The sequence below is a fragment of the Dipteris shenzhenensis genome, chromosome 33 (genome assembly GCF_047967505.1).
Source record: "Dipteris shenzhenensis isolate YYH24624 ecotype China chromosome 33, Dip_SZ_1.0, whole genome shotgun sequence".
Lineage (NCBI taxonomy): Eukaryota > Viridiplantae > Streptophyta > Polypodiopsida > Gleicheniales > Dipteridaceae > Dipteris > Dipteris shenzhenensis.
This window is the reverse complement of record NC_141628.1, coordinates 27402110-27427978: the sequence shown is the minus strand read 5'-3', so window position 1 is coordinate 27427978 and position 25869 is coordinate 27402110. Positions and strand designations below refer to the sequence as shown.

At 43.6% G+C, this 25869-nt stretch overlaps 1 protein-coding gene across 2 annotated transcripts in view; it reads right to left on the bottom strand.

Annotated features, from left to right (window-relative positions):
- Positions 1-4260: 4260 nt before the first annotated feature.
- LOC147879908 (aldehyde dehydrogenase family 3 member H1-like) overlaps positions 4261-25869 on the bottom strand; it is a 29382-nt gene continuing 7773 nt past the window's right edge. The window contains exons 2-11 of one of the 2 annotated variants that reach the window (XM_087371688.1): positions 22831-22923; positions 21328-21396; positions 20979-21075; positions 6939-7145; positions 6212-6327; positions 5977-6081; positions 5592-5764; positions 5189-5279; positions 4930-5079; positions 4261-4704 (exon numbers count right to left, since the gene is read on the bottom strand). In XM_087371688.1, coding sequence (XP_087227814.1) covers positions 4468-4704; positions 4930-5079; positions 5189-5279; positions 5592-5764; positions 5977-6081; positions 6212-6327; positions 6939-7145; positions 20979-21075; positions 21328-21396; positions 22831-22923 — 1338 coding nt within the window. In that variant the 3' untranslated portion in view covers positions 4261-4467. The remainder of the gene's footprint in view (positions 4705-4929; positions 5080-5188; positions 5280-5591; positions 5765-5976; positions 6082-6211; positions 6328-6938; positions 7146-20978; positions 21076-21327; positions 21397-22830; positions 22924-25869) is intronic. The other variant, XM_087371689.1, reaches the window with a different exon arrangement.

Genomic DNA, 25869 nt, shown 5'->3' with positions numbered 1-25869 from the left:
GCAGGAAAAAAGTTGGTTTTGGAAAGGGGTAAAAGGGGGGGAAAAGTAATTTACATGGAAAGAAGAGAAAAAAGGATAGTATGTGTGTGTGTGTAGTCGGCCAGTCCACAAACCCACAACAGGCCCGTACTTCACAATCTATGTAAGGGTAGTAGTCCACACTATAGATTGAGATGGACCGCTGCCCATACATTATTTAGGTAAAGTTCTATTAGAAGTGTCTCATATATGCATAATTTCAGGACTTTATTTGGAAAATATTACATATCTAACGAACGTCTGTTCTTCATTACTTCCAAATGGCTGCTCATGAAATCTCCCTCCAGGAACTTTAGAATGATGCCTCGGCTTCTTTTCATCTTAAGCTCATTGTCTTTGCATTTTTTCATCAGCTTTCTAATTTGTACAAAAGCACTAAAGTTTTCATCTTCTGAATAAAGTATCGGTATTACTTGTGAGAGGATGACCCTTTGTGAAAATGACCTTGGTCGATTGCTATCTACCCAAATAAATTGGCATACTTTGTAATCCAAGTCTTCAAACTTATCATACTTGTTAGTTAGGGCTACCCGTTATCACAATGTACTACCTAGGGTCTTGATACTCTGAGTCTCATAGACCCTATCCCCCTATATAAAGAGACCACCACATGCCCCCATCTAAGGCCTATCAAAGGCCATTCATCTTGAACCATTGCCCACTTCCCCTCCTTTCGCTTTAGGAGGGTGTGCCTCTCTGCAAAAATTCGACACATTCCTGCATCTAGATCAATATTGGGAAATAAAATAGAATGATCCTAAAATAGAATCATATAGATCAATATCAAGCAATAAATAGAATCGTATTAAAATCAAGAAGCAGGACCTCACACACTCGTCCTTTCATTGAAGTCCCCAACTAGAAGGAATTCCCTACAGGGCAAGAACCCATGATGTTTGCATGTAGGGTGGTGTACAGTGCATGAGGGAAATAGCAAACAACAATGAAGAGGTCCTATCGAGATATGTGTCGAACCCTAATAGTAGAAATTTGTAATGTGTGTCCCATTTCTTGATAGAGATCATCCTCATGAGAGATGACCTATATGCCATTGCCACTCCTCGTGATCACGAATTCCACCAATCTCCCATAGCAGACTATATCTCATCCTGTGTATGACTTAAGAAATTCCATGGATCTGACCATAAGGTACCATTATAGTTTTGAATGGTGCAGGTCAAGGTCTTGCTACTCTTAGTCTCATTATACCCATCCCCCTATGATGGGGACCACTAGATGCCCACTTCGGGGAATCCATCTTGAACCAATGCCCGCTTCCCCTCTTTGTGGGTGATGTACTACTATATGAGGGTGTGCCTTTCCTTTACCTATAAGGGTGTGAGGTCCTCATCCATATGAATCTAGGGGTGGTCTCGTAGCGTGATCAACATATGTAATGCTATGAGGCAAGCTTGAGTGTCTTTGAATTAGATTACAAGAGGTGGTTCCTAGGTGGGGTCACACCTTATGTGCCATGTGCCTCCGATCCCATGCTCTTGGAATCCTAGGGTGAAAACACAAAGCTAGTCGTGTCATCAATGGCAGTGGTGGAGGTACGAGGAATCCTCGTAACTCTGATGTTGTGAGCCTTCCTAGCTCTTTGCTATTGCTTAAGAGCGATGGCCAAACAGTGGCCTTTTCAAGCTCTTGTGTTGCAGCATCAAACCATCTAGTGGTCTCCTTGATGGCCAACTGTATGGTGGCTATTTGTGTCTCCAATGCTGGCCAACTACTCAAGGCTATCACCATCTGATGGCATATGTCAACAAGCTCCTTATGGAGCTATAACACCTCTTAATAGAGGTTGTGGAGATATCTATCTTGCTCAACCTCTCATGCACGAAGGCAATGAACCTCCATGACAATCTGCTCCTATGGTGGAATATGGTTGCAGTAATGGGTGGATGTGGGAGGGCATGAAGGGGGGCTGAATGAGAGGGAAGGAGATAGGGCCACAGGGGTGGAGATGGAACACCAAGGAGATGGCTGAGGTGGAGATGATAGAAGAGTGAGAGGGGTGGGGGGGACCTCTAAGAGAGAGATGAGAGAGAACCTGTTTGTAGTGACTAATATGGATAGAATTGGATGTGGGAGGGTTAGGGAGGGGGATGAATGAGTGCTAGGGGTGAGAGAGAGAGAGAGAGAGAGAGAGAGAGAGAGAGAGAGATTTGTTACTAACACCCAATAAAGACCAAAAGGATCTATGGGATTGTAGAATGCCAATACGTCAAAATCCAAAAGAGTGCTTATAGCATTCATCCAAGAATTGCAAATTATCAATTCCAATAGAAAGTAGTATAGCAAGTAGCCATCATTTAAGAGGTCCAATTTGCTATAGGGGGAGATGTTTACAAAAGTTGGATTCACTTATTAAGGCTTTTCCCTTCCCTAGACACTGCCACCTTGTTGCCCTTCTAGCATGCTCAACCTTTGTAGACGTGGCATGGGTTCAAGGAAGAGACAAAGAAGAAGAAGAAATCTACATCACATCACAATAGCTAGCACTCCGAGAGAGCCCAATCAAATTCATTGTGTACATTTGCACAAAATTTCAATAGAATCTACAAACTTGAGTGAAAAGTATTATCCGACTTCTGCTCTAACAAAGAAATATTTAACTATAGTTGTGTCAAAACATTATGGTACAAGTCTCACTAACAAGGATAATACGGCAGGTGAGACTTTTGATGGCTTCAATACCACATCATTTCTTGCCGAGTGACTGCTCCAATCACAAGCTGCATTTTTGGCACTACAAATTCCAAGGAATCAAGCTAGGATCGAGTAAAAAAACATTGCCTAACATATGTGCAACTTCGAATAGTTTGGGAAACATTGATTAAATGTATTTACCTAGAGCGTATAATCCAAATTCATTAGTGGTATTTCCCCTTACAACACTTACGTCATACATACTATTCATGATTCTTGTATACAATTAAAAATATGGGCTACAATATGCAAGAGGTATTTTGAAGTCTTTGTATTATGCAGGTCTTTAAATTCTACAAAGACAAGCTTTAACATGATACTCTTGCCTCTCTTCCATTGTATTGATGCCTTTTTTGCCTTCTCTTCAATCTCTTACTTTCGACTCCTCTCTTCTTTCTCTATATAGTTCTTGTCTATTATGAAAAATATTGTCTATAATATGCAATAAAGGTATTATTATGCACGTCTTTAGACAGTACAAAAAAAAACCTTTAACATGATAACTCTCATGTCTCTTGCACTGTATTGATGTCTTTTCTTGCTTTCTTTTCATTCACACTCCTCTTCTTTCCCTTCCTCTGGAACATTATAGTCAAACGTTAATTGTGGAATTCCAAAAAAATAAATAAATTTGTTCTACCCTTTTGTACTTTTCTTGAAAGTGTAGATGTGTATTCCATAATGAATCGCCAAGAGCTGAAATACAAATAATTGTTGTATGTAGATTAAACAATCAAACCATATTGTTAACTAACTTACATAATCTTTAATGTTACTGATATTTCAACGACTCTCCTCTCAATGGTATGACTGAAGCACTCATGGTATGGCTGTAACCTTCAACTTTACTTATACTTCTACTGATGGTATGGGTGAAGCACTCATGCAGATATCTTAGGAGTACCTAGTGTGCCTAAAATGCCATGGTTGCACAAAATTCATCCCATCAGGATGTAGCAACCTATGGGAGGAATTCAAACTTTGGGAGTACAAATCAAAATTTCCATTCACTACCCTCCCTGATGTTTTTGATAGATCTCTCATCCTTAAGCCTATTGAAAATAGAGACAGGGCAAACATGGGCACATGCAAAGGCACTCCATGAGGAGTGTAAATAAATGCATAGACAACAGAAATTCATGGTTGCCTCTCTCTTATTGTAAGAGATCACTCTTGGTTTAGAACCCAAAGGCATTGCATTGCACCAGTCTTTGCAACAATTTCTCATAGAGCTCCTACTAGAGACTAGGAGATTGCCTTTAAAACTCCCCAAAAGACAATGAAAACCAAGGTTTTGAAGGCCTTTGCCTGAGGCATTTTACATCAGATGCACATCCAATGCCTTATAAAACCAAAAACTGTATACCAAAGCATTTCCTTTGGCTTTGCCACCTTGTATACTTCGGTATTAAAATAAAATTTGATCTTAATGGAGCCTAGTGTTGTGCACTCTGCAAGTTTGAATATGTGATCTATTACATCAGAACACACAAAAAGAGAGCCTTGTTTATTGAATAAAAAATTGCCTTCATAAATATCAAATATGAGTGCAAACATAGAATCTTGGAAACCAATTTTCTCTAGCAACATGATTTATTTGTGCTATGCTCTGTGCCTGTCTCTGTTCATAAGTTGAGGCAATGTTAAAGACAAAGAGGACCCATTGCTGTTCCCAGAAAACTCTAGGGAAGTTCTGGACAATCAGTCACAACTATTTCATTTTTTCAAGCCTAACAAAACTAGTAGCACTCTGAGATAGTCAAAACGAAGCAAAGCCCTCAGAATCCTTTGCTTCAGTGGTGTATATGGAGGATATCTCGTTGAAATATCGCTTGAAAATCCCCTGTACACAATTGGTTTCATGTGGCTAAATCCATCAAAGCTATACTTGCCATGATATGCTCCAATTCCACTATCTCCAACACCTCCAAATGGGAGAATGCCTACACCAAACTGCAGTTCAACAGCCACTATAAGAGGCAAACCAGTGCTTATTTTTGGCAGTGTATTGCAATTCAGCCACATACAATTTTGTTATTGAAGTCTATGGGGTAACAATGGGTTTCCTGCCCAAACAGGGGTGTCTTTGAATTTTCTTTTAAAAAATAACTTAGGATTAATGTGCAAAATAAGAGAAGTAAACACAACTCGCAATCATAAGGATGCTCAGAAGCTTACATGCACCACGGCATCGTTCACAATCATGGATCCTGCAGAAGTTTCAGTGGCCACTTTTTCCCTTAATCTCTTGTCATTTGAAAAAAGATATAAGGCCAATGGCTTTGACCTTGAGTTCACAAAATCTATGGCCTCACTCATTTCGTGAATCTACTGACAGCATAAGCAACAAGTTCAAAACATATTTTTTTACAGAAAATGTTTTAAAATAAAAAGAGGAACAGTGCCAACATACAAGCTGCAAGGGCAAGAAATAAACCGTCAAAATTGGGAGTATTGGGCCAAAGATCTCTTCTGTCATTACTGGAGAATCCAATGGAGGATTGAGCAGGATTGTTGGCTCGATGAAGCTGTAAGGACCATAACATAGAGAAAACAACTTGACGATTAAAATACAGCTATTACAAACATATACAATAATACATTCCTGCAATCTAGTTAGGCCCCCTGATTCTGACCTAATGTGGTCAACTTGAAAGAATTCAATTGACAAAACATGATGCAGAAATCAATATTATCTCATACCCAACGAAAAATACAAAATGCCAAAAAGTAACAAAAACTACAGATTCCAGGAAAACTGTTATTGTGTGAAAACGAAATGTTTTTCTAGGGCCACTTGTAAGAAGCTTCCTCATCAGTAGAAAAAGAATAAATCATACAGTGTTGCTTCATCGCATTGACCACCATGAACAATTGTTTTTGTTGTACTTGGATCCTCCAAAACATTCTTAAGACGGAGAAAATGCGGCTTGTTGACAATCCTGGTAAGATCAGGGGATTTCCAGGGATTCAAGCCATAGAAGTCCTTTAGCGTTTTCTTTAATACCGTGATCTTCAACACAAACAAAAAATGATTAAAACAACGCCCATAAATTGTACTTCACCAAATTTGAGGCAAGTTTTACTGCCTCCAATGCCATATACCTACATATACACCAAATCTTAATTGGATGTCAAGGATGTGAAGCAAACAAATCATATCTCAGAAACCACAACTTAGCAAGCAAAGTCACATACACATCAATATAGCCAATGGATTGTTACCAATGATTGAACAATCTCTTCATCAGCAAGGATATAGTCCGGAGCAAGGCATGCCTGACCACAATTGATTCCCCATTTACCACTAGCAATTCGCCTTGATGCAACCTAATGTGGCAAGAAGTAGTCAGAACACATCTGACTGGTAGACAGCATTATCTACTATCTATACAAACCCCCCCTAGAGTAATCCATTTTGACTTGCATGTAGTAAGCTTGCAATGTAGAAGAAAAATACCCCGAAATCAGCTGTCGCATCGACAATGGTCGGACATTTTCCACCCAGTTCTAGTGTAACAGGTGTAAGATGCTTCGCAGCAGCTGTCATAACTATTCTTCCTACTTGAGGGCTGCCTACACAAATGGTAGAAGAGAAACTGCACTTATCAGAGCAGCACTGTGCAATTGCAGAAAATCACAATATAGCATGTGTGGAATGTGTTACCGCAAATGCTTTCCATGAAAGAGAACTTATCAAATAGACTTGCAAAAAACCCACAAATACCTTCATAAGAAAAGAACAAAGCCACAGGAGAGAGAGAGAGAGAGAGAGAGAGAGAGAGAGAGATGATATTAACGTCCACTGAAGACCTAGAAGATCTATGGGACTGTAGAATGCCAATACATCAGAATATATTATCGATTCTAATTAAAAAAAGTATAGCAAGTAGCCATCATTTAAAAGGTCCTATCAGTCATGGATGGAGAGTCTTTCACTTTGATTTACACGATTTGAATTTGCTGATTAAGGCTTTTCCCTTCTCTAGACACTCCCATCTTCCTGCCCTCCCAGAATGCTCAACCTTTTGGGTGTGGCAATGGTTCAGAGAAGAAAGAAGGAATTTAACATCACAGCACAGTAGCCAGCACTCAGAGAGAGAGAGAGAGAGAGAGAGAGAGAGAGAGAGAGAGAGAGAGAGCACTTAAATTCAACACGTGTACATTTGCACAAAATTTCTACCAACCTGTGTAAAAAATCTTATCCCATCTCTGCTCCAATAAAGCCGTACTCTGGGGTATGCCACCTTCCACTACTTTCACTACAGTTGTGTCCAAATATTGGGGTACCAGTCTCGCTAACAATGATGACACTGCAGGTGAAACTTCTGATGGCTTCAATACCACAGCATTTCCTGCCGCAATTGCTCCAATTACAGGATCCAACGCCAGCGCTACAAAATGCCAAGGAATTAAGCTTTGCATCAAGTCAAAAAATATTGGCTAAACATATAATGGTCTGCGAAATAGGGATTTATTTTGTGACTAAATGTACTTACCATAAAGCCTATAAACCATCTTCATTAGTGGTAGATCCCCTCAGAACATTCCATTATACATTGGCACACAACCTCATGTTCTTGTATGTAATAAAAATAGGGGCCACAATATGCAATAAAGGTATTATTATGCATGTCTTTAGATTCTTAAGAGACAAAAGCTTTAACATGATACTCGTGCCTTGTTGCATGGAATTGATGTCTTTTTTGCCTTCTCTTCATCCTCTTACTTTCCACTCTCTTCATCCTCTTACTTCCCACTCCTCTCTTCTTTTCCTTTGTCTGGAACATTATGCTTCCCTGTTACTCTTCTTTTTCCTCATCAAATGCATATTGTGAAATTCCACCACAACAAATCTCTGCATTCGACAATAAATCACCAACAGCTGAAATACGAAAAGAGTTGTCTTCTGTAGATTAACCCTTCAACAATCAAACCATACAATTAACTACTTTAATTTTATTGACCCTGCTATCCCTCTCCTCTCAATGGTATTGCCACTTGAAGCACTCATGAAGTATCTTGGTTGCACAGATTCCCATTCCTCTCTTCATCCCATGATGTTGGTGAAATACAAAAAGAGTTGTCTTATGTAGATTAACCTTCAACAATCAAACCATACAGTTAACTATTTTAATTTTATCGACCCTGCTACTCCCCTCCTCTCACTGGTATTGCCGCTTGAAGCACTCATGAAGATATCTTAGGAGTACCGAGTGGTGCCTAGAATACCATGGTTGCGGAGATTCCCATTCCTCTCTTCATCCCATGCGGATATAGCCACCTATGACAGGAAATCAAATTCTGGGAGAACAACATTTCCATTTACTGCTACTACTCATGTTGAAAATCTACACCTGTGAGCCCCAAATGAGGATTGCAATGGGGCTTATACCTATAGGATGGATGGTGTAGACTGTGCCACATGGGCACATGTAGGGGAATTGAGAGAACCTGCCACATGGGCAGCAGACAGGCTGCCATGTGGACAGCGATCGTATGTCCTTCAGGGGCAGCCACATGGGCCACCAAACCCACCAGAGCTGGTTGTCCTACGGTCCTGCATTAAGGCTGCGAATAAGCCCATCATTAGGGCTGGCTGTGGGGCTGAAAGACGCCCAATCATGTGACATGGGCCCGTCTACATTGCAGAGGAACTGGTGCAGAGCCAACAAGGGGCTACATGGAAGGGCCCTTACAGGTCCTGGGAGGGTCTGCAGCAGCCTGGAGCAGGTCTGCAGAGGGCAGAACATGTGCAACAGGGCTGGACCAGTGGCATACTGCCACGTGGCAGGGTGGCCAGCAGCAGCATGCAATGTTAATACACAGACTGTAGTCAGCCCAGCCCATGGCAGGATGGCAGTACCTGCATCTGGTTGGCCAGATCATCAGTCTGGTCGGCCAAACTGAGAAGGCTACAAAGGCTATAAAACGCTGGCCACATGAGGGTGGCATTCTTTTGTTCAATCAGGAGCAGGCCCTCATCCATTTGGGGTAGTCCTTGGTGCATACCTTCAGCAGGAAGAAGAGCACAAGTCTGTAGGAGAGCAGGAAGCAGAGCACAAGTCTGTAAGCAACAGACCAGGGTATGCTTTCTCTTTGTGCATTAATATGGATTTCCCATGTGTGCTGTGGACACAATGTTTCTGCAAATGGAGAGTGAAAGCCTTCCAAACATACAAAGGGGGAATTGTCAAGGCAGAGGCATTCGGAGCCATTTGCATGTCTTCTGAAAATGTTAGTGCCTTGGACTCTGCGGAGATTGCGATACTGAAAAATGCAGGCAACAAAGAGGATCTTCCAAAGGTGGACTATTGGCATGTTATTACTGGATAGGGAACGTGAGGGACTCACATTACCTTGGTTGGCTCAGGATATATACCTGAGTGGAGCTCAATGAGAGCTTGGTTCCATAGGCAGCTGGGAGAGGTTCTAGAGCTTCTGAAAAGGGATCAGTTGGTGGAGAACTATGTGGAACAGCCATAGGTTCTCACTTTACAAATCCCAAGGGTCAAGGTTGCAGATGCTACTCGAGGATGATTGGGTTGAAACAAACCTAGGATGAAACCTTTTTCAGAAACCAACGTTAAAATCCTACTCTCAACTTTACTCTTTCATAAGCTCTCCCTCTCTCTACATATGCACTAGGGCCCAGGACAAAGCATCGGGCTGGACCCCCCCGAAGGTTTTTATTCATCAGAGAGAAATCGAGTACAAGAGTTCAGCGTAGAGCTGTCTCTACAAAATCCAAAATGTGAATGAACTTACATGAGCTCTTAGGCTCTCTTTTTTTTGGCAACGAGCCACTTGTCAAATTCTACATTACTTTCCTAATTACATGCCACTAAGGGCAACTCTGGAGTCTTCGAAGCACTTGGTCACGCGAACAGCCTCCTAGATTCTTGTTAGGCTCCATTGCGCTTAGGAAAATAACTCTTCCTAGTATCTGCAACAATTCCACCATGGCACCCATTAATTGTTAGCGCTTTTGCATGCAAATAATACACTGTGGACTAATTCTAGTCACGGTGGGCGTCCCACTGAACACATGTGTACACATAACAAATATAAAAATATATATTTATTCTCTGGTTGACCGAAGTCAACGCTCTTGATCATAATTAAGGAGCTTTGACCAAGGGTCGAGGCACCTTAATTATAGTCAAGTCTCTCCAACTGAAGTTGGCACAACTCTCCAACCGAAGTTGGCATATCTTGGTTACCCGTAGTTAACCCTCTTGGCACATGCCAAGTCTCATTGACCGAAGTCAACACTCTCTGACTATAGTCAGCTCTGTGGTTCTCTGGTTAACCGTAGTTAACCCTCTTGGTAATAAACCAAGTCTCCCCGATCGAAGTCAGGCTTACTTGACCGGAGTCAAGTATCTTTGACCGTAGTCAATTCTTTAACCATTAAAAGAACTCTTTGACCATAATTAACACATATGAAAACTCTTTAATTATGATCAGATAAATGGTCAGCTGTACTTTGACTTAGGATATTTACATTGTGGTGACATCCCCTCGGCTTCTATTCAGTTGACCTCAACTGAAAAGCTTCCTTGTAAACATCCAAAAGCTGTGGATGGTCGGACAACATGTCTTCATCCATCCACTTGGCATCCAATGCCATATAATTCTTGAATTTTACAAGATACCTGTAAAACTCCTTGCCCTGAGGGCCTTTGCGTACAGTATGGTACACAATCTGCTCTGGCTGAAGGACCTCCTCTAGCTTATCCACTTCTGGTGGATCCTCTGATACTGGCTCTGTACGCTTTGGCCCCTGAAATTTCTTTAGAAGACTCACATGGAATGCATTGTGAATCCTCCAATGCTCTGGCAATGCCAACCTGTATGCAACCTCATTTATTCTTTCTGTAACCATGAAAGGGCCATAATATCTAGAAGATAACTTTGCATACACTTTCTGTTTGCCTTTAAACTTGCGGAGCCTAGCTTTCTCGAACTTTAAAAGTACCCAATCCCCTTCCTTGAGATGTAACTGTCTCCTATGCTTATCTGCAGCTCTTTTATGCTTCTCTTGACACCTTTCAATTGCTGTCCGGACTTGGCTATAAGCTGTTTGGAGGTCTCTCACAAACTGATCAGCTGCAAATATTTCATCCTTGGTCCTTAGGATAGGTGGCAGAATTACCTTCCCATAAATGACCTCAAAGGGGACTTTCCCTGTAGAGCTGTGTACTGTATTATTGTAACCAAACTCTACCAATGGTAGGTACTTTTTCCAGTCTGAACCTTGGTCACCCACGTAGCATTTCAGCATATCCAATGCTGTAGAATTTGCTACTTCACTTTGACCATCTGTCTCGGGATGAAAAGAAGAAGAAAAATTCAGATTCGTCCCCATATTATCAAATAAAGCTCTCCAGAATAGACTGGTCATTTTGGGATCTCGATCACTGACAATGGACTTAGGCATACCATGATGCTTAAAGATCTGTGCCATGAAAAGCTTAGCCATATGATCTGCCTTTATGGTTTTACGAACCGGAATGAAATGAGCTTGCTTGCTAAATCTATCAATGATAGTCCAAATCCCATCATTCCCCGACTTTGATCTTGGCAAATAAAAAATGAAGTCCATTGTAATACTTTCCCACGGTGCCTGAGGCACGGGAAGAGGCATAAGTAGGCCAGGTGCCTTCCGTCTATCATACTTCACTTTCTGACACGTAAGGCATTCAGTAACAAACTGATGTATATCTTTTCGCATCCATGGCCAAAAGAAATACCTCTCTAGTGCTAGAGCTGTTGCTGTAATTCCTCTATGTCCAGCATAGGGAGGTGCATGGCATTCCTCCAAAATCTTTTTCCTCATCTCCTGGAGGCAGTCATCTTTCATTAGATACCCATCTTTCAGGGAATAGTGACTAGTGGACTGCCCCTCTTGCATTTGCTGTAAAATCTCGCCGAAATCTGCATCATTAGCATATTGCTCCCTCATGCCTTCCAGGTCCTGATGATAAGCAATAGTCACATTGTTGACCTGGGGTCTTCGGGACAAGGCATCTGCCACTCTGTTCCGAACTCCTGGAGTATGGACAATCTGAAAATGATACATTGACAACATGTTTGCCCATTTCATATGCTTCTTGGAAAGCTTTGTCTGAGTCAAAAAGTATCTCAGACTTTGGTGATCTGTTTTAACTGTAAAATCTGCACCCAAAAGATAATGCTTCCATGTATGGATGGCATGGATTACAGCCAATAACTCTTTCTCATAGGTTCCCAGATATCTCTCTGCATCCTAGAGTCTCCTGCTCTCATAGGCCACTACATGACCATTCTGAGGCAATGCAGCCCCAACACATTCCCCACAAGCATCACAATCCACATCAAATGGCTAATACAAATCTAGAACTATTAAGATTGGATCTGTGGTCAGCCTCTCTTTGAGTGTGATGAATGCTGTCTTTTGAGAAATTCCCCATCTGAAAGCTACATTTTTCTTAGTAAGATCGTAGAGTGAAGCGGCTATATCCGCAAAATGCCTGATAAATCTTTTGTAGTAAGAACACAAGCCTAGGAAACTTCAAACTTCATGGACAGTTTTCAGCTCTGGCCATTCGTAGATGGCACGGATCTTTGCCGGATCCATCTGTATCCCATCTTTGGATATTATATGCCCCAAGTAATAGATTTCTTCCAGGAAGAATTCACTTTTCTTGCTGTTTGCATAGAGCTGATGATTTCTCAGCTCTTGAAACACTATAGCAAGATGTTCCTTGTGCTCTTCTTCGGACTTAGAAAAGACAATTATGTCATCGAAGAAGGTACCAGTAAGCTGTCTGTAGGGTCAGAAGATATGATCCATCATCCTATTGAAAGTAGTTGGGGCATTTGTCAATCCAAAAGGCATCACCAGATATTCAAACAACCCAAAAGTAGTGCGGAATGCTGTCTTGTGCACATCCTGAGGCTGTATCCTCACTTGGTGATAACCACTCTTTAAGTCTATCCTGCTGAAAACTGAAGCTCCATTTAGCTGATCCAACACATCATCAATGCGTGGAATAGGGAAATTTATTCTTGATGGTCATTTTGTTCAATGCGCGGTAATTGACACATATACAGAACGAGCCATCTTTCTTCTATACTAGCAGTACAAATACTAGCAGTACAGGGGAACAGAAAGGAGAAGAACTGGGCTGAATCAACCCCTTGGGCGACAAGTCCTGCACCTGAGTCATAATCTCTTCTCGCTGAGTTGCACTAACTCTTTATGGGGGCCTATTGGGTGGCTCGCTGCCAGGAATGAGTTCTATGCCATGATCCTCAGGTCTCTCAAGGGGTAGCTCCCTTGGCAAAGCGTCAGAAAAGCAATCTGTAAAATTTTCAAGAAACGGAAATTTATTCTGATCTGTCTCACTTATTTCAGCATGCATTTCCACATCTCTCTCTTTTACAAAAATCATGTAAGCTGAAACTGCAGACTTTATTTCTTTTCCAACCGAACTATTTGATACAATGGGAATAGTTTCCCCTCTATTCCTAGCAACCACACGATATATTTTGCCCCTATGTACAAACTCCAGCACTCTTTCAGGAAGAGTCAACTTCACTACCTTGCGATGAAACCGAGACATACCCAAGACTACATCATGATGTTTTAGTGGAGAAATGAAGAAGTCTTCCTGATCCACATAACTCTGTACATGAAGTCGGAGCTTCCCTATCAAGGGAGCGACTGGCACAGGGTTCCCACAGAACATCTAATCGGCACCCAAAGCCCTGCCCAACTCCTTCGTCTTTATTCCCAGTCTCAGAGCTAGGTCCTCTGATATGAAATTATCAGTAGCCCCTGGATCAAATAAAATCAGCGCTTGCTGGTCTCTAACTTTGCCCCATGATAGCAGCAATTCTCGTTCTTCAGGGTTTGAAACATGACCCAGTATGCCAGGAATTCCTCCTGCCATTGGCTTTTGCGATCCCCGTGGCTTCTCTGCCTCTTTTGCCTTTGAAGTTGAAGGCTTTTCTGAGCACTGGGCAGCCACATGCCCCTCTTTGCCGCACCTGAAGCATTTACCCTCTTTCCTGAAAGTTTCAATCTATTCAGGGGTAAATTGTGCTCTTCCCTTATAGGGCTTTTGCACCTGGTTTCCCCTTGTCTTCTGAGGCTGAAATCCCCTCTTCTAAGCCTTGGGAAACTCTCTTGTTTCCAACTTGGGGGCCACTGGCTTTTTATCCCTCGGCAACCTTGCCTGTAGTCAAGGCACACCAGTAGGATCCTACATGTACATGAGACTAGCCACATTGGCTGAATGCATGAGATTAGATATTTTTTTAATATCTTTGGTGTTCACTTGGGCCTGTATCTTTGGAGTGAGTCCTGCCCTGTACTTCCTGAGTTGAGTCTTGCCAAAAATATTCTTGAAAGGCGAAACTTGCAAGTATGTGTCCCAAAATTTCTAGTTGTAAGACTCAACTGTATCTTGTGCTTCCATATGAATGCTCTCCCAACCCAGAAGGACATGATCCCGAAACTGTTTGGGAATAAACTGTTTATAGAAAGCCTTCTTGAAGTCCTTCCATTTCCTGGGGGCTACATAGTTGGTAGTTTTAGCTATCCACCATGCACTGGCTGTACCAGTCAATGTAAACCAACCATACGAAGCTTTGAGGGCTCATTGAACTTTTCCAGGCTAAAGGCAGCATCAAACTGCATCATGAATTGCATAGCCTTTTCAGCTTGGCCATGCTGACCATTGTAAGTGGCAAATCTTACTGACTTTCCACCGTCCTTGAATTCTTTAGTCTCTGCCTTCCTACTGGACTTCCTCTTCTTCTTTTTCTTCTTTAACTCTAAAGATCCCGAAGAAGGAGGTGATGTCGACGATGAAGAGGTAGAGCTAGAAGAGGAAGACGAACTAGATGAACTGTGATGATGCTTCACCTTCTTCTTCTTGGGAAGAGGACTTACACTTTTCCTCTTTTTACTCACCACCACTTCTTCCTGATCTGCTCTAGAGGGAGGCTTCTTTGGCTTTCCCTAAAAAAGATGATACCATCCTGCAAAACAAGGGATCGCTTGTTGCCTCTCCCAACTGAGTAATCAACTCTCTGTAGGCATTCTCTTTGTTTATCTGTAAAGCTTTAGTCTGCTGTACCTGGTTAGACTCTGCCATTCCCTCATGGAATGATTGGGCATGCTGCTGTGAAGCCATCTCTGCAACTTGTCTGAGATCTGTAACTCTCTCACACACACTGTGTAAGCAACTGATGCACTCAGCTTTTGCTTTTCAGAAAGAAAGTACCTCAACAAGAGGTGTCTTGCATTCACAACTTATGCCAGTGCCGGGCTGTCTATCAACTCAAGGCATAAACTCAAAGCTATGTGCCCCTTTTCTGGCTACTGCAAATGACTTCAAAATGCATCTGTTTTTCCCTCTTTTCTCTGCTCAAAGGCATGCATATTCTTTTTCTGCAAATCTCTGATTTTACTGTGTTTCTGCTGGTTTTCTGACAGTAAAGTCTGACAGATAGGTGAAAATTGATGGCCAAAACTGTCTCTGCAACTGTCCTTTTTTTTTTTTTTGGGGACAGTAACTGGATGAGGTAACCGGCTGGTTACACGAACCAGCTCAGTCCTGTTCTGGTCTGGTTACATTGACAGACTAGTTAGTCTGTAACTTGGCCACTAACTTAACCAAACTGGCTGACTGAGCCAGTCAGACAGTCTGGTTGGGCCAACTAACTGGACCTCTGACTGGGGTTAACTAACCAGAATTAACTTAACCACGGGCCTGCCATGTGTCTTGCCACATCATCTGTTGAACTGTCTGCCACGTCAGCTAATCTGTCCATCTCAGCTGTCTGCCAGCATGGACTGCCATGTCATCCACACGTGTGCCACGTCAGCCTGCCACGTGTCACACAAGCATGCACATCTGCCCAAGACTACCTCTACCATGTGTGTGCCACGTCAGCAGAGATGACATCAGCGCTCCACGTCAGCATCAACGCAGCACCCCTGCAGGCACCATGATGCTGCGCGTGAAGAACAGGAGTCGCCGTGACACCCGTCTACAAAATCCCGGCGGGAAGTGTTCCGTCAACGTGCACCTGCGTGGAGGTGTGTTAGCGCTGTTCTCTGGTGAAGGTGCGTCAGGTCCGTTTCAAGGAGCAAAGCTTCTATCGACCAGCGTAGCTCTTCGTCACCAACAATCTTTGCATACACAGATGGTTCTCTTGGCCTTGTCTGGAATTACGTGGATATAATGCGTGCCCACTGTCGTTGGCTCTCCGTGTCACGTTTGCATGGAGGCATCGATTCTTTTCCTCACAATTAACAGCAGTGCTTTGTCTGCATCAGGCGAAAAGGGGTGTGCGAAGACCAAGGCTGCTGGGCTCTTTGTCTCATGACCTCGCTCCAATCAGCTAGCTTCAGAATCCCTCTAGCCCTTACTACTGGCGCATCTTGCAGGCAGCCCAGTTAAAACTTTGACAGGTGCAATGATCTTCTAATCACCCAAGGACTTCACGTCCACAAACCTTCTTGGATCGTCACAGTTTGAGGAAACTGTGGGACCATGCTCTAATACCAATGAAACCTTTTTCAGAAACCAACGTTAAAATTCTGCGCTCAACTTTACTCTTTCATAAGCTCTTCTCTCTCCCTCTCTCCCTCTCTCTACATATGCACTAGGGCCTAGGACAAAGCGTCGGGCTGGACCCCCCTGAAGGTTTTTATTCATCAAAGAGAAATTGAGTTCAAGAGTTCAGCGTAGAGCTGTCATCCAAAACGTGAATGAAATTACATGAGCTCTTAGGCGTCAAATTCTAAATTACTTTCCTAATTACATGCCACTAAGGGCAACTCTGAAGTCTTCGAAGCACTTGGTCACGCGAACAGCCTCCTAGATTCTTGTTACGCTCCATTGCGCTTAGGAAAATAACTCTTCCTAGTACCTACAACAATTAATAAAAGCGCATCACCATGGCACCCATTAATTGTTAGCGCTTTTGCATGCAAATAATACACTATGGACTAATTCTAGTCACGGTGAGCGTCCCCACTGAACACATGTGCACACATAACAAATATAAAAATATATATTTATTCTCTGGTTGACCGAAGTCAACGCTCTTGATCATAATTAAGGGGCTTTGACCAAGGGTCGAGGCACCTTAATTATAGTCAAGTCTCTCCAACTGAAGTTGGCACATCTTGGTTAACCGAAGTTAACCCTCTTGGCGCATGCCAAGTATTGTTGACCGAAGTCAACACTCTTTGACCGTAATTAGCTCTGTGGTTCTCTAGTTAACCGTAGTTAACCCTCTTGGTAATAAACCAAGTCTCCCCAACCGAAGTCAGGCTTACTTGACCAGAGTCAAGTATCTTTGACTGTAGTCAATTCTTTGACCATTAAAAGACTCTTTGACCATAATTAACACATATGAAAACTCTTTAACTATGATCAGATAAATGGTCAACTACACTTTGACTTAGGATATTTACATTGTGGTGACATAGGATGCTTTGTATGTTGTAGGGTTTGGTCTATTTCTAGTTTCTGAGTGAGACGATTGGATGGACCTGTTGGTGCTTGGGTATCTCAAAGACTTAGGAGTGGTCGTGACTTGGACCACGGATTGTACCAGTATTCCAAACTAGATCCGATTGTTTGTGTACGATGCGGAGTAGGACCTAAAGACACTGGAGCTCAACATGCGGGGTAGGACCTGGAGATACTGGAGCTGCAAGGTCGTGGACCAAATGACGAAGACATCTGCATGGGAGCTCATGGAGTAGGTCTTCAACAGAGTGGGTATTGGGTATATTTAAAATCTAGGGTCAATGCCCCAACTATGAGCCTTGGTTGTCCTACAGTCCTGGATTAGGGTTGTGAATAAGCCCATCATTAGGGCTGGCTGTGGGGCTGAAACATGCCCAATCATGGGCCCATCTAGAGGGTTAAGAGTGCCACCAAGGGGCACCTACATGGCAGGGCTCATACAAATTCTAGATGGACCTGACAGGTCAGCAACAACCTAGAAGAGGTCGATTGTGTTGGAAAATGGAGCAAGGGTTGAGAACACGAAGCAGGAGCAAGCTGAATTGAGAATTCAGCAAAGAATACACTAGGGTAGTCATAGAGACAAAACCCTAGAATGGACCCCAACTAGGGTCACTACACATAAATCACCCACAAACTTGACCACATACTGTGATTAGAGGAAAAACCTTATAAAGGAAAAAGTGCTTGTAAAGTACATTGGCCACTACCTTAGAGATTTATATTTTTAACACCCCCTTGCAGTGACAATGTCCAATGTACAAGGAATAATATCGATCACCAAACGGATAGAAGTTCAAAGCTTTGCCAAAAGCCTCAAGCTTTTCATGAGATAGAGCTTCGGTCAAAAGATCTACCATATTTTAATGTGCAGGGCACAAGACCAAGCTGATCTCCCCTACATGTAGTCGGTCATTGACATAGTGATAATGCATATCAATGTGTTTCGTATGTGCATGAAACACATGTTTCCGCACCACTGCAATGGCACTCTGACTGTTAGTTAGAATTGGAGCAGGCTCCTCCAATGATGCATGTAGATGCCAACAACATCTCAACCAGACATAGTCCATTGTGGTTGTGAAAGCTGCCCTATACTTAGCTTCACATGATGAGGTAGCAACTGTTGATTGCATTTTACTCAGCCAAGATAGGCATAAGTGTCCAAGGTAGAAACAATTACCACTGATTGACTACCTAGTGTCAAAATCACCAGCCCAATCCGAATCAATGATGAGGTAGCAACAAGTTAACCCCCTGGGAAATAGAAAACCAAGAGAGAGAGTATCTGAAAACACGCTTCATAGCCTGCCAATGTAAGTCTTTGGGCTGTGCATAAATATGCTCACCTGGGACATTGCATACTGAATGTTTGGGCATGTATTACACAAGTAAATTAGGCATCCTGCAGTGGCATAAAGGGCTCACTATCATTATGCATGCATAACTTAAGCCCTGGCTCCATGGGATGAAATAGGCTTACGATTCTCGGACTCCAGCCGTTTAAGAAGTTTCCCAATGTACTTAAACTGCGACCAACCAATGCCCTTGTCATCTTGTACAAATTGAATGCAACTCCAAATTAGACATGTCAAATGTCTTCTGCAATTCAGCCTTAAAATCTGCAATTTTTGACGATGATGAGCAAATCACCCCCTTGTTTCTTGACATAAAGGCTGCTTTCATTTGGACTATTCTGCAGATCTTGCCTGGTAAAAAAAGGCATCAATCTTTGCATACCAAGCGTGTAGGAGCCTACTTCAAGCCATTCAAGGCTTTCTTTAGCCTGCAAACTTTGTCTTCCTTGCCAGGTACAACAAAACCAATGGGTTGAGACACATAAACCTCTTCCACGAGGTCCACATTCAAAATGCAGTTTTAATGTCCAACTAATTGATATGCATCCATGAACTGCAGCAATGGCAATCACACAATGGTAGTCATACAAGAAGTGGGTGCAAAGGTATCGTCATAATCCTACACCATTTTTCTGACATATCCCTTTGCAACAAGACACACTTTGAACCTGTCAATAGATCCATCTGACCTGCATTTCAGTTTATATACCCAATTTGTACCTATTGCTTTCTTGTCCACAGGCAAGTCTACCAAATCCCAAGTGTGGTTTTTTTGAATGGAGTCAATCTCGCCTGCATCCAATCCACATTGTCACGTGCGTCATCAAAACAATCAATTCACCAATTTCCAGCAAATTATTGGGCCAAGCTGAATCAAAACAGTTGGCATCCTTAGTCTCTCTAGTGTCATGACGTGTGCAATAAGGAAGTGGTGCAGAAAGCTTGCTCTCCTAGAGAGTATGGAGAAGTCAGGGAGGGCATGTCCTAACTTCCTGCATTGCTGAACTTTCTTGTGCCACAACATCCTCAACTTCTTACTGAGTGAAAGGAACAGCCATAGGCGGCTGAACTGAGGCATTAACAATGTGTGTCCTGCTGAAACTTTTGATTTTCAACAGGCATATCAGCTCAAATATCAGAAGAAATGGGCAGCAGCCCTTCAAATGCACTCAATAAACCCTAATTTTATCAAATACAGCAAGGATTTCTCAGCAAAAATAACATTCTATTAGTGAAAACCTTCTTGGTAGCCGGATTGTAGAGCCTGTAACCCTAGCTTTCCTCTCAATTCCTGAGGTACATGTGCATATGCTACGCATCCAGATGTGCGGAAGTAAATGACATAGGGTCTTCTTTCATACCAATCCTGATACGGGACAATCATAACCTTAAGTGCTTTGGTGGGACACCTATTCAAAACATGATTACAGCACGTAATTGCTTCCATCCAAAACTTGTGAGCCAGCCCTTTGGCCTTAATCATGCACCTAGCCATCTCCATTAATGACCTATTCTCCCGCTCAGCCACTCCATTATGTTAGGAGTATCGTGGACCATTCATTGATGCATGATGCCTTTCTCACCCAAGAAGTTTGCTAAATCCTTGGACATGTACTCCCCCCCTCTATCCGAACACAAATGCTCTCACAATATATATCCACACAGCCATGCACACTTGAACCATCCATTCAGGATAGGAAGGGCAGATCGAATCCATAACAAAGGCTAGCACTATAGGAGAAGGCCCATCAAGAAGTAGTCCACATTCTTTACATTCACAACTGCTTGTGAAGACTATAGTACTTCACTTTAGTCTCTCCCAAACCAGCATTTCTAAGCAAAAGATGCTTGAATCATAAGGTCACCTCCCCACTTGACAGTCCCCACATGAGAACAACATGGGGGAGGTTGACATACAGCATGGGATGGGAAAGAGGAGGCTGGAATGGAGCTGACATGTGAGCAGAAAACTGGCTGCCACATAGGCAGCAGAGAACAGTTCTCCTTGGATTAATTTGTGGGAAGCCACATGGGCGCCTGGTTAGCAATTAGGGTTGACAGTAAGCCCACATATAGGGATGGAATAAGGACTGTTATTAACGACCTCATGCTGTCCCCAACTACAAATTATAATTCCTTCATAGCTCCTACATTGCTCCTAATGATATATAATTTGCCAATTGACAACCTTGAGCAGCTGAAAATGTATTAAAAGAAACAAAAATCGTTCTTAAGCACTTAGCTCAGAGGGCCAAGCTGCCATTCTTTTAGATGCTTACAAGTCAGATAAATTTTGTTTGTTTGAGAAATAAAAAAGCGATTAACTTACTTAGTGGAAAATTCCAAGCAGAAAAGATGAGCACAACACCAAGGGGCTCTGCAATGATAGCGCTTGAACCAGGTAGCAGAGGAAGAGGCAGTGAAACCTGCACATCATAAAACCTAGATAAAGAGGAGAAATGCAAATGAATCTGACATATGAAACAATTGCTCCATTCGCTTGCATACTTCAGTCAGTCTTATTGTTGCATCTTTCAAAGGTACCTATTTAGCAGCACCTTGTCGCAGAGATATAGAATAGCACTATATACAAACTCACAGGTTGTCAATCAGCCAATCTACTTATACATTGAAAACACCTAAGATACCTTGGCTTCACGTGAAGACAAAGGCCTCACCTTCTGTGGTGCCATCCACTTCTTTAAGTTGCCTCTCATTAGCTCACATGAATTTTCAAGAAGTGCAATCTGCAAGCAAAGAAGATAATTTGTAAGCGTAGAGCTAAACATTATTCATATCAAGGCATAGAAGGAATGACAAAACATTGAAAATCTCAAGGCTTCACATAAACCAGGCCAAGAAAGACCATGTTGATGTCATGGTTTGCCATTGTTGCAGGTATAACTAGGACAAGGACATAGACCCTGATTAGGTCACTCACAAGATCTTATAATCATGTGCTCTTGAGCTACTTCCCTAGGCTTCCTGTTGAATACCTAGTCAGGCAACTCTGTTGCACTCTGTGTTCATCCACTCTGTTTAAAAAGCCCTACTTTGGTAGTATTTGCAACTGCATCAATCTCTCCCTGTGCCTCATCCCCATCATAAAAGTGGCACACATTGAGCCTTGAGAGATGAATTGAAATCACACGCCCATGTAGGGCTGAGATGAATTCACTAAAAAAACTACAAGTTGAAACAACACTACTGTAGGACTGTCTTTACAACAAAGACAAACAAGATATTGATGACATTAAAGTGACACCCACACTTATCTGTACCAACTCGAGCATAAACTGCAAATCTGCATTATAGCTCATGTGAGGCTGGAAGAACCTATACCTTCCTATTAATCAGTTGGCTGACAGGAGGGAGAACACTTTCCGAAACCAAAAACTATGTCTTGATGTTGCCAGTTGGTTAATGCTGCTTTTTGAGAACCTGCAATGCTGAAATTAGAAAAAAAGTTGATGATTGTGAGAGATGTTTATGAACTCTTCCAAATTCTCCATGATCGACTGGAAATGAAGCAAACCTATGACACAAAGGTGACCAAATCCCTAAAGCTCCATCTAGATGTAACCTTGGAACCTGAGATTGCATCTAAATATGGAAGAACTGATGAAGAAGTGGCTGAAATATGACAAAACAGTGAAGATGATGTGAAAGAAGAGCCCATTGGCTGAAAGTCAGCAGAAGATAAAATGCAGACTTCCTCGCTGAATTGAACCGACTCTAATTTGTTGAAGCCGAGTCAACTCTTTCTCTAGTAGAAAGAAAAAAAGATTGAAAACTTCTTGCCAAGAACAAAAGCTTTGGTCTGACACTAATGTAATACGGAGACGAATATACAGTTGGGAGCTAGTCAAACAGTAGTAACTAGTGGAATAGTGGTTCTGATATCATTGTAGCAGGCATTGATCTAAAAGATGAACATTAATGAAAGGGTGTCCCCTTTCATTGTGATTGCAAGGGTGTCCCCTTTCTTGAGTGCTCCACTCCTGCTCCGCTCCACCTCCGCTACTGCTCTGCTCTTGCTCCGCTCCACCTCCGCTTGGCTCGGCTCCTGCTCCACTCCACCTCAGCTCCTGCTGCTCTAACCTCTAACCTACCCCCCCCCTCCTCCTAGCCTCTTGCCTAAAATTCCCCCTCCCCTCCAAGCCTCTCCCCTAGCCTCTTACCTCCTCATTGATTTCTGTCCCCAGGACTAGGTGTGCCTCCCACCAAGGGGGGGGGGGGGGCTCATGCTCCCACTCCCGCTCCTGCACTAAGACCTGCACAAAGGATACAGGGATCAGTCCAAAGAAATGGGGAAAGGTGGCAAAGATACGGATAAAGCCAAGAAAGACGACAACAAAAACAAGAAACAAACACAGCTGAAACTTGAGGATGTGAACACGTGCTACAACCGAAGTGGACTCGGAGTTGACAGCAAAGCAAAGACGGGGTCAAACTCAGCTTCAGCTTCAGCTTCAGTTTCAGCCTCAGTCCCCGCTTCAGTTTCACTTTCAGTCTCAGCCCCTGCTACATCCTCATCTTCAGCTTCAGTTTCAGCTTCAGCTTCAGCCTCAGTTTCAGTTTCAGTTTCATCCACAGCCTCTACATCCTCAGCTACAGCTACTGCCAGCGACATACCCATACCCATGACATCGATTGCTTCACTCTCCCCCGGGATAGAGACCTCATCTCTCCCTTCCTCTCCCGCTACAGCTCTCTCACCGATTATGACACCTACTTCGGAGGGGTCATACACTGCTCTGCATTACGCCTCGACCTTTCTCTCCCCTTTGCCTCTCCGTCAGCCTATGTTCCCACACCCTGCTGGGATTGCCTCATCTAGGACACTATCATCTCCATATCGTACCCAGTTCACCCAGTCATCACCCAACCTCCAACCTCACCCTCACACTTTCATGCCACACTCCTTCCAGTTTCCGCTAGGACACAGACGAGCTGACCCATCAGAGGCTTGGGAGAACTTGCTGATGGAGGTACATAGTATTCGAGAGCGCGAGATGGAGCTGTCACGCTTCACACAGGAGTAGGCCCACTTCACCCAGGAGCAGGCGCGTCTCATACAAGAGCAGGCTAGTGCTATTCGAGACCATGCTCATCTCATTCAGGGACTCAAACAGGACATCTCGCAGCTCCAACAGGAGGTCAATGCGCTATACGCACTGTCCCAGGGAGCACTCCGATTGTGGAGGCACAGATTGCGAGCATGCAATCTGCAATTGAGGAGACGTCCAGATGGGTCGACGTAGCCAAACAGGAACCTGCAAGGGTATCCATTTCGGCTACCCTCTTGGAGCAGCAACAGAGAGCCAGTAAGGCTCTCAACATCAGAGTACGTGGGATCCCACGCACTGAGGCTACACCAATGAATGATGCGACGGCCTTCGTGGCCACTACTTTGGGGGTGACTTGAGCACAGGATTGAGAGAGCATGGCAGGTGGGGAGAGACCCAACCGAGAGCAGCCCTTGATCATACGGTTCCATGACGCTCAGGCACGACTTTCGACTTTACAGCGCACGTCAACACTACGAGACCAGCCAACGATCTCCATGAATGAGGACCTCACTCCACTATAGGTTAAGGAGAGGCAGTTCTTGTTGCAGCAGCGAGATCAAAGGCCCGCAAGGAGAGGAATTGGGCAGTAGTACGAGATGGACGACTCCTTACAGGCCCCCGTCGGGCACCCACCTCCCCTCCCACATAGGGAGGCGGGGTCTATGAGACTCAGATCTCCGAGACCCTATCCTGCACCATTTGGACCTATAATGGTACCTTATGGCCAGAACCAGGGAACTTCTCGGAATCCTACACAGGTCGAGACATAGTCTTTTACACAGAGACACATAAGAGTCTAGAGCGTCCTACCGGTTGTCAGGGGTACACTTGGGAGTCTGCTTACAGAGGTGAGACTAGAGACACAGGGGGGGTACAAGGATTAGGAGGAGCATTAGTTCTTTAGAGATACACCCTTATGGGAACCATTTCAGTAGAGCAGAGGGATACACACTCTAGGTTCCTTTGGATCCAGACCTGACACGGGGACAGTTGAGATCTGTTTGTCGCAGTATGCTACTTCCCTTCCGAGACATCCCACTTTGCTAGAGATATTCGAGATGAGGTTGAGACATCCCCATTTGCACCTTTATCAATCCATTGTTGACTTCTCGAGCCGCGGAGAAGTCCTCCTAGTTGGGGACTTTAACGCGAGGACAGGGGCCCGCCAGGTACCACTCCTCGACTTCAGAGATGATTCCATTCTACTACCAGATATTGACCTTGAGGATACAGGCCCCCGTCGGGCACCCACCTCCCCTCCCACATAGGGAGGCGGGGTCTATGAGACTCAGATCTCCGAGACCCTATCCTGCACCATTTGGACCTATAATGGTACCTTATGGCCAGAACCAGGGAACTTCTCGGAATCCTACACAGGTCGAGACATAGTCTTTTACACAGAGACACATAAGAGTCTAGAGCATCCTACCGGTTGTCAGGGGTACACTTGGGAGTCTGCTTACAGAGGTGAGACTAGAGACACAGGGGGGGTACAAGGATTAGGAGGAGCATTAGTTCTTTAGAGATCCACCCTTATGGGAACCATTTCAGTAGAGCAGAGGGATACACACTCTAGGTTCCTTTGGATCCAGACCTGACACGGGGACAATTGAGATCTGTTTGTCGCAGTATGCTACTTCCCTTCCGAGACATCCCACTTTGCTAGAGATATTCGAGATGAGGTTGAGACATCCCCATTTGCACCTTTATCAATCCATTGTTGACTTCTCGAGCCGCGGAGAAGTCCTCCTAGTTGGGGACTTTAACGCGAGGACAGGGGCCCGCCAGGTACCACTCCTCGACTTCAGAGATGATTCCATTCTACTGCCAGATATTGACCTTGAGGATGCGGCAAGATGCATGGTCTTGACAGATGGCCCGCTGCCTCAGGTGGTCTCACGTGCTTTCCGCATGGGGGAGGTTCTAGCATTGTTGATTACATCATGGGATCCCCTACGCTCACATCTCGCATCATTGATTTCACTATAGCACCTCTTCCTCTAGGGGCTGATCATACCTACCTATTCTTTAGCATTTCCACCCCCCGTCGCACCATTCCCTCCACCCAACGAAGTTCTTACTCCACCTATCATGATATACGCTTCGACCGCGATCACTCACCTATTTACTCAGGCCCTCTGTACATAC